Here is a 9988-nt window from a genome sequence, read left to right as displayed (position 1 = left end):
AATTATAGCATTTATGGAGAGTAGATCATAGCTTCCAAATCTCAATCCTGTTACCTCTTAGGCGGGGCAATTGCAATGTTACTTCCTCGAACAAATTGTCAAATTATGGTACAAAACCAATATAGATGTCGGTCCAAAAACTTGGCACTATAATATCATCATGACAATAAGTGAAGTAGGCACAAAATTACAAACAGAAAAGTAGGGTAAACATATAAAAATACGAAGACTACAAAAGAAAGGGAAAAGAACAAGATCGTCGATCTGTCAAGGAAAAAAAGCGACTCCCTATAAACCGATCAACCTATTAAAAAATGCGTTAAAATAAGAAAAATAAGGAGATAATTTTCACAAAAATAGTAATAGTATAATATCAATCTAGTCATTTTCCCAAGTTTGGTGGAAGTATTAAATATCATAACTCTAAAAAAAGAAGTCAACCCAATCCAATTCAAGTGTGGGCTGAATCTGTACAATCCCGACCTACATGGTCACTGTCACTCCAGCCGCATCCCTTTTCAACCTATATGGGCCGGACCCTAAAAACCCCACTTGATCTTGAGATTTTTCTTATCAACTTGGTTCTTTTCACATAAGTAAACGGTTCCTAAAAGAGGAAGAAGACCTAATAGATATGCTCAAATTTGCTCACAAAATATCAAAATCAAATCTTATTACCCATCTTCACATAGACATAGAGAGAGAGAGAATCAGAAATCATACCCAATTGTTTGGTGTGTGTGTGTGTGTGTGTGTGTGTGTGTGTGTGAAACAGAGGGTTTCACAAGAAAATGATACCTAAACCTGTTTGTTAAAATGCCTGAAAGAGAAATTTTCCCACTTAAATGCATTGATTTTGCCCAAATAATGCCAAGGAATATTGTTTCATCACTTTCATGGACTACTATATATCAGCTTACCTCAAAAATCAGTCAACAAAGGGCAGCTCCGGGGTGTTGAATTTTTTTCAACATATTTGCCTTTGATTAATCTATAATGACAACAACTTAATGTTGAATTTCATGTCACTATAAGACTTGGGTTCTTTTCTAGAATGTGTAATTAGTATTGTCAAAGAAGATTATGCCTTCCTAATTATGATTAGATTTTTACAAGGCCTACATTGTTATGATCTTAATGACACTTTTTATTGAGGATAATCTCATCATAATGTCTTTATTTTCATTATCCTTAAAATATGTAAGGATATGCATCCCGAACGTTTTTTTTTGTTAGTTGATACAAACACTTTAGTTACATATCATATCTAATGATAGATAAGCATATCTGTAATGATTCAAAGATGTACTTATTTTTAATGGGTAAGATAAGTCAATCGTTAGCAATTAGAAATTTTCAAACCTAAAGTCGTAGATTCAACTCACGAAGATCTGAAGTTTGACAGAAAGCCTCATCTCTTGAGCTAGCTTTTAGGACGGAGATAGACCCATGACCATCCAACGACTACCCTTTTCACAGTAATCATCTTTGAATCTAAACTAAGCATAAGATGTGTGGCTTAGTGGTTCAGTTGTTTAATGTCTAACATCATAGCTCACATTATTAATCAGTTATTAGTTTAGTTAAGTCCAGATGCTTTGTATACTAATACACGTTTGAATACTCTAATCATGTTTAAGCTGTAGCTGTTGCCAGTGCATTGTCATCGAGTCTCGTTTCAGATGGAGTCAATTTTTTAAAGACTTGATGAGGTAAAATTTTGTGTATTATGCAAGTAGTCCTCAACATATGTTTATATTATGTATATTTATATAAATATCCACAGTTGACTTGGTAGCATACTTCTTCTTCTTCTATATATGATCCTACATTTCCACTGAATTCTTCAGAACCCATAATAAATTAAACACACTAAATCCTTGTTTTCTCTCTGATAGAAGTCTTTTTACTTCTCCATTTTAGTCTTTCATTTGAATTTTCTTTTGTTGCTTTAGACCTATCCAACAGAGACAAGAATAAGAAGAAGTATGGCGGAGGCAAGGATTGGTGGCGGCTCGTCGGAGATAATCCGCTTTTCACTGCAAGTATTCAGAGGAAGATGGTTCATGTTGTTTACTTCATTCCTTATCATGGCTAGTGCTGGTGCAACTTATGTCTTTGGTATTTACTCCAAAGTGATAAAACAAGTACTTGGGTATGATCAAACTACTCTTAATTTACTTGGTTTCTTTAAGGATCTTGGAACTACTGTCGGAATTTTCTCTGGTTTGCTTGCTGAGGTCACTCCACCTTGGTTTGTACTTCTTGTCGGCTCTGGCTTGAATTTTATAGGCTATTTCATGTTATGGCTCTCAGTTACAGGCCGTGTTTCCAGACCCAAAGTTTGGCAGATGTGTTTGTACATTTGTATTGGGGCGAATTCTCAAAATTTCGCTAATACAAGTGTTTTAGCAACTTGTGTCAAGAACTTCCCAGAGAGTCGAGGTACTTTGATCGGTTTGTTAAAGGGCTTTACGGGCCTTAGTGGAGCTATCATGACCCAACTCTACTTAGCCATATACGGTAACGATTCCGTATCTCTTATCCTCCTGATCGGTTGGCTCCCGGCCGCTGTAGCTATCTTCTTTGTCTACACAATCCGACTCATGAAAGTGGTTGAACATCCAAATGAAAGGAAAGTCTTTTACAATTATCTTTACATATCGATTGCTTTAGCTTCGTTCATTATGGTTATAACAATCATTCAAAAACATAACCCCTTCTCTCATGTTGGATATGTTATAACTGCAACTGTTGTTTGTGTTGTGCTCTTTCTTCCTCTCGGAATAACAATCAAAGAAGAGCTTCTAATTTGGAACCGAAAGAAACAAGCTCTGAAATCTTCCCCAACTACCATAACAGTTGATACCTCGTCAACTTCAGAACCAGCTCTCACCACTCAGTCGTCCGAACATCTAAAACCCATAAATACCCCTTGTTTTTCTGATATTTTCAACCCCCCAGCAAGAGGCGAAGACTATACAATTCTTCAGGCAGTGCTAAGTATTGATATGTTATTACTCTTCTTTTCAACTTTTTGTGGACTTGGTACATGTTTAACTGCAATCGATAACTTGGGGCAGATCGGTGAATCTTTACATTACGAATCTCTTGCGATAAGCACTTTTGTTTCGCTCGTTAGCATTTGGAATTATTGTGGAAGAATTTGTGCAGGTGTGATCTCTGAAATTCTTCTCTCAAGATGGTCATTTCCTAGACCGCTAGTGATGACAATTATCCTAATCGTTTCTGGTATTGGCAACACAATTATCGCCTTCCCGTTTCCTGGTTCAGTCTATCTTGCATCGGTTATAATCGGGTTTGCTTATGGTGCACAACTGACACTGATCTATATCATAATCTCTGAACTATTCGGTCTAAAATATTACTCAACATTGTTCAATGTTGGTGTATTGGCTAGCCCACTTGGGTCTTATGTATTCAATGTGAAAGTTGCAGGAAAACTTTATGACAGAGAAGCAATTAAGCAATTAGATATGAGAGGACTTAGTAGGAACTCAGTCAAGGAGTTGACTTGTACTGGTAGCCATTGTTACAGATTATCTTTTATTATAATGGCAGTTGTGTCCATTGTTGGAGCTTTGAGTTCACTTGTTTTGGTCATGAGAACAAAAAAATTCTACCAAGGAGATATTTATAAGAAGTTCAGAATGCAAGCCAAGGCTAACACAGTTGAAACAGAGATGAGAATTACGCCGGACGAACCAAAATCTAAGCAGATTAAGTCAATCGGTGATCAATGACCGTCAAATTCAAGTCAAAGGACGCTCTTATTTTGAGTCTGCCGTCCAATGAGGTGGTGACATTTTTTGATATTCTGATTGAAGTCCAAAAATATCTAGAAGGCGATACCCGACAAGTACAAATGGCAAGCTCTTTTAGGTTGCAAACTGAGGGTCAAATCCTTCACAGTCCAGACATATTTTCTTATTCTTAGGGTTTTGGGTTCAAGTAGTTTGTATTTAAGTTGTATCTCCAAGAAATTGGTGTAATATTATATTGGAAATTATTGTTTGTTAAAAATGTTTTTAAATTTAATCAATGCACAGATCAAGGTTTAGTGGATGTTTTTAATTTTGGAATTAGATTTATATAATAGGTGTTTTCTTGATTAAAAAAGAACGGGTGTGTTTAGGTCATAGACTTAAGATATTGATGTGATATTACCATCTTAACCAAATTTTGTTGTTCATATACGTAATGATTCATATTGTCTAGAAAATGTGTGGTTTATGTTCATTGCTGGCAACCCTAAAATATATGGATAGAAAAAGAAATCTGATAAGAAAAGAAGATCAATCTACATAAGAGTAGTGCAATACGTACGGTCTTTTGAAACATGCAAGGATTTAACTCTAATGTGGCATGCCACTAGTTGAAAAATGACACATTACCCATTGACCAAGCAAAAGAGACGAGATATAACATGATCGTGACATGAAAGATCAAACCAGAAGTTAATTGACTTTGAAAACTCAATTTATGATATTTCATATGAAAATGTTTTTCTGATCCTAAAAGACAAAATATTTCTCGATCATTCTGCACCAGATAACGTCTATGAGCTTATAGTTTATAATTATTTCTCCGATTTTGAGGAGATAAACACGATTCATGTGAGGCAATTGATTAAACAATTATTCACAGCAATAATAGAGAATATAAGGTGATATTTTGAGTTAATTAGTTTTTAATTTTGATGAAATGGAAATATAAAATAACCTACAAGTTTTTTTTTTTGATGAGAAATAACCTACAAGTTGGAGTTTTGAAATGGAAATTGAAAACCCACATTTTTTTTTGTTGAGAATTGAAATTGAAAAACCACATGGTGAGAAATTTTGAAATCATTTCTTCTCCTTAAATAGAGGAAGTTTAGACAATCCACCAATCACACCCCACTACTTTTTTTTTTTGTTGAGAGATCACACCCACTACTTAGCTCATTATAAGTCTTGATAATATTTGACCTAGTAATAAATTTATATGAAATTGGTCAACCTTGCTTCAACTAATTCAACAACCCTTTATATCAATGAGTTAATGACAGGCACAACCCAACCACTAATATTCCAGGTTTACTATAACTTCACCTTCTTGACTAGTCCACTCCAATTAAGTCCATATGTGATATGTCATGTATGTGAAAAATATCCAACTTTTATGGTTTAATAATCTACACAACCAAGTCCATACGTATCTGAAAATTAGCCATAATTATACACGGACATAAACTGATAGAATTATAAATAGTATGATCAATTATTCAACCATAAAATATGTTTGAAGAACCATAACTAAGCACTTATACTTCAAACAAACAAAAAAAAAAAACACTTACTGTATGTACCTACCTCTTCTAGATTGCTAAGAAGAAGCTGGACAAGGTTAGGTGCCTATAACCAGTTTAAGGTGGTTTTAGAATTTGGGAAATTTTATACTCACATAATATTTTTACAATTCATCCCACAGATGATATTCACACACCCACCAGCACCTCTCTCTCTCTCTCTCTCTCTCTCTCTCTCTCTCTCTCTCTCTCTCTCTCTCTCTCTCTCTCTCTCTCTCTCTCTCTCTCTCTCTCTCTCTCTCTCTCTCTCTCTCTCTCTCTCTCTCTTCTCTCTCTTTCTCTCCTCCTCCCCCTTCTCTCTCATATACTCTCTTTCTCTCCTCCTCCTCTCCGAGACTCAGAGTATCAAGTGAAAATCTATGATGATTTTCGACAAAACTCGCGAAGGTTGAAGGTTTTGAGACCCTCGAGAAGGATAATAGTGTTTTACTTAAAACTCTAGAGGGAGGAGCAGAGGAAGAGGAGAGAGAGCTTGACGGTAGTCGGTACTGGTGTACGATGAAGTCGCCGACAAAAATAGGGAAGAAGGAGGTGTGCGAATAGGGCTGGGAAAAAAGTCTGGAAGCCCGAAAGTCTTCACGGGTACCCGAGTGTGTTAGAGCCCACGGGAACCCGAAAGCCGAAGGCGGATTCAGCCTAACCTGTTGGAATCAGAGCCGACTTTTGGCCCGACCCGACTCGTCAAACTCGGAAACGGAATGCGCCATTGTGTTCATCTCGTCGAGCTCTTCAATTTAGAGTCACGAGTCACTCGAATCCGACTCCGAATGAATGAGAGATTCAAGTTTAAAGTTTGGACGATGATCGGTTGAAATAAAAACTAAAGCATCAAGTTTGGACAAGTCAAATAGGGGGTCATTTGAGCGAAGCGAGGATGTCCAGGTTTGGGCTCGCGTTCACTCCGCGGGATTGCTTCAAATCGAATGGTGCGCGTCGAAGCTAGTCGGGATAGCTTCGGGCGGCTGCTAGAGGCGTTGGATCCTTGCGGAACCAACGGTGCATATTAGACCCGCGTCGGGCAGCAGGTGGGCTATGCCCATAGCTTCATCCAACAACAAGATTTCTCATTTGTTGGGCACATGTCGGTATTGATCGGATGGAGGACGTTCTCTTTGCGTTTTCAAGCCAAATTTAACGGATCAGATTGCAACCGACACTAAACTTGATCCAGACTTCAAGTTGGCCGCAACTTTGGGGAATAAAAAAAACTCTCCGGGGAATAAAGACTTAGTCAGTCAAGGTTGACTTAGGGGAATATTTAGTTTTTAGTCCAAAAATAAATTTGGTAGCTTTTTAGCCCTTAGTCTTCATCATGTTCAACTCACTTTCACACTAAAATCCCGACCACCACCATAATTTCGGGTCACCAACAACATAATTGGTTGTGAAGAAGCTACAATAATTTGTCATCGCCGTCTTTGTATTCTCACTTTTGAAATCAGATCTAGAAATTTCTACACAACCCTAATAGAATGAAATCAAAGGTAACAATCCTAGGTAAAGGGATTGTATGACGTCTACAGAAACCCTAGATAAACTAACAGGAAAACAAAAGAAACAACCCAAAATCCTTCATAGAAACCCTAACCATTAATTCAACTTATGGAATGCAAAAAAGACAATGAAATAGGGAAAGAGAAAGTGTTTGGCCACCATCATTTCATGCTCTCCTCCCCCTTTCTCTCTTCCTTTTTATCTCTTTCTCTCTCTTCTTTTTTTATCTCTTTCTCTCTCCAAAAACCATCAGATTTCGGATCTACTAGGGTAATCTCTTTCTCTCTCTAAAAATCCCTTTCTCCCTTGCTTTTCAATCCATGATTCTTTTAAGATTATTAGGGTTTGGTAAAAGTTTCTCATACTCTGTGTCTTGTGTAAGGAGGCATTTAGGCTGGAATTAAAAAACAAACCTCTTACAACAAATCAGTTTCTTTTAAGATTTCACTACTAAGTTGGACGGTTCTAGCAGATCTGATCTGAGATTTAACGGGATTTCTAGAGAGAGATAAGAATAGAGGAAAAAGATAAGTAAAGAGAAAGAGAGGGGAGAGAACAAAATGGTGTGGCCGATAATTATGTTGTCGGTGACCGGAAATTATGGTGGTGAAGGTGAGTTGAAGATGATGAAAACTAAGGGCTAAAAACTATCAAATTTATTTTTGGACTAAAAACTAAATATTCCCCCTAAGTCAACCTTGAATGACTAAGTCTTTATTCCCCGGAGAAGTTTCTTTATTCCCCAAAGCCACGACCTCCAAGTTTAGTCCCTAGGTTTGAACAGTTGTGTCCTAATAAGCCAATAGACACACGTACCCATTCAATTCCTATATAAACAACCCAATACCATTCCAATTCTCATCCAATTCATTTTCTTCTTTTCTTATCTTCTAAAAATCAGTATTATGTTGTGTCTGGAATATTAATCTGATTTGGAAGTACTCGAGTATAAAAAAGAAAGAAGTCTCCCAATGAATTACGTTTAATTTCTTCTCTTTTATCCTGAAATCAGTATTCTGGTGTGCCTGGAATATATTTCTGATTTTAGAAATATTCTGGTGTGTCTGGAATTCCTAAGAGAAGTATCCGAGTGTCTAGAATATCTACTCGCCTCAATCAAGAGCTCATATTATTTACGAAGGTTCGCCCGTTTCAAAATATAAAATTACCATCTTAAATTCTGAAAGGATAGTCGTTGATCCCGAAGGCATACACCCTAACGATTGGTACTGTTACGGGGGTGTAAAATGTCTTAAGGAAAGAGAATTTATTCTCGCCTCGCCATTATCCATTGTCTATCTCGGTTAATCCGAAAGAAGGAATTACTGATAAAGTCGGTATTCTCTTTTCGTTTATCTCTCTATAACTTAGAGAAAGGAAGTTCCCTACTTCAATCCAGACTCTGTCTTAATCAAGACAAGACAGAGATAAAGTGAACTCAAATCATAACCAGAGGAACAACAATCTTAAAATATTTCAAAACGATTATTTCTCTGGTTATAAGATTTTGATCTAGTTTATTTTCTATGTGTTTCAGAAAAATGGCAATAACCAGAACGATCCTACGGGTTCTTCAGCCTAACACCACATACGTGGAAAACCCAGAGAAGTTCAAGGGAACTGACTTCACCTTGAAGCGCAAATATCCGTCTCAAAATGAAGGCAAGCCGAAGAAAAAGAAAAAGTTTGGCGAATGCTACAACTGTGGAAAGCGGGGCCACCTAGCCAAATATTGTCGCTCCAGATATGGCAATCGAGATGAAAATGTTAAGAACCAAGCTTCATTAGTAAAAGACAACCAAAAATCAGAATCACTGTCTTATGACTACTGAAATCGGAAAAGTGTTTGAGAAACTTCAGAAGATGAACCTTTGTGCAGTGGTATATGAAGTTAACCTGGTTAACAACAAGAGAGAATGGTGGGTCGACACTGGGGCAAGTCGTCACATTTATAGTGACAAAAGCCTATTTTCTTCCCATACGGAGGTAGCAAAAGGAGAGACCTTATTCAAGTAAAACGACTCGACCACCCAAGTCAAAGGCCAGGTGTTGAGACATGAAAATGTCCCATCTGAATCTCTTAACTAAGGCGATTAGTCCAATTCGAGCAGTTACTCGGATGATTTGTGTGTTTCTTTTGTCCAGGTGTCTTCTACGAAATTGAGCTCGAAAAATAGCTATAATCAAGAAAAAGACATGCTAGGGACATTATGGTCATTTGCTGGTCCTGGAAATCTTAGCCAATGTTGGTGCTCCGATGAGAAGTGAAGTCCATTACGAACCCGTAGGCAAAAACGGAAGTTAAATCGGAGTCCAGACGCGAAAGATAATCCAAGTCAAAGTTTTGGATCAAAGCAGGTTGACTAAAGGGAGCAAAGTTAATTAGGTCCAACGGTTGAGATCTAATTTGAAAAGACACCCTACCTCATCCCTTGGACCTAAACGATTTCACGCGGATCCTGAGTAGGGTAGCCGGGCGGATCATTTAATCGGGTATCGGGATCTCTATAGCAATTTGAGTAGCGGGCGGGTAAAGGCGGACGGGTATCAGACGGGTAGATAGGGTCGGGACTCGGATATGAGGGCCTACCCGAGTCCCGCCCCTATAAGCCCGAACCATCAGGGCGGGTACGCCCGGCTCGGGTAGCAGTCGGTTTTCGGGTGTAACCGGTCCAGGCGGATCCGGCCGGGTTTCGGGTTCTTGGACCGTTTTCCCACCCCTAACAATACCTATGTACATTGTATGTATGATTGCTTGTATGTATGTTTGGCTGTATGTATTTATGTGAGTATAATATATATATATATATATATATATATATATATATATATATTATCTATTATACAAAACAGATCAATATGACTGGGACAAAATGAATGCCCCTACATGCTGACTAGATTGCCACGTCGACTTATGACTGGGACAAATTCTACAAGGACAACATTAATGACCATCTATTAAATGAAACTCCATCCTTTAGTTAATCCAACGGTGCAGATTTTACCCGTTTGTCTTCCTCACCTTGTCACCTCTGCTTTCATATGTATAATAGATTGAATATTTTTTTCACCATCATTCCATGAATCTTCTGCATCTCCATCGTAGAAGCTCTGTTTGACCAT

At 37.6% G+C, this 9988-nt stretch overlaps 1 protein-coding gene across 1 annotated transcript; it reads left to right on the top strand.

Moving 5' to 3' along the window:
• The first annotated feature begins 398 nt into the window (after positions 1 to 398).
• On the top strand, positions 399 to 4044 carry LOC147568101 (protein NUCLEAR FUSION DEFECTIVE 4-like). The gene is made up of 2 exons (XM_086654540.1): positions 399 to 1712; positions 1956 to 4044. Exon 2 carries the CDS (start codon positions 1989 to 1991, stop codon positions 3762 to 3764), a length of 1776 nt encoding a protein of 591 aa, XP_086510666.1. The 5' UTR covers positions 399 to 1712; positions 1956 to 1988; the 3' UTR covers positions 3765 to 4044.
• Positions 4045 to 9988: the final 5944 nt, after the last annotated feature.

The sequence above is a fragment of the Eschscholzia californica genome, unplaced genomic scaffold (assembly GCF_041429995.1).
Source record: "Eschscholzia californica isolate CP2 unplaced genomic scaffold, dmEscCali1.0.p SCAF_1, whole genome shotgun sequence".
NCBI classification, from domain to species: Eukaryota; Viridiplantae; Streptophyta; class Magnoliopsida; order Ranunculales; family Papaveraceae; genus Eschscholzia; species Eschscholzia californica.
Note: the sequence above shows the minus strand (reverse complement) of the source record. Positions and strands in the feature narration are given on the sequence as shown.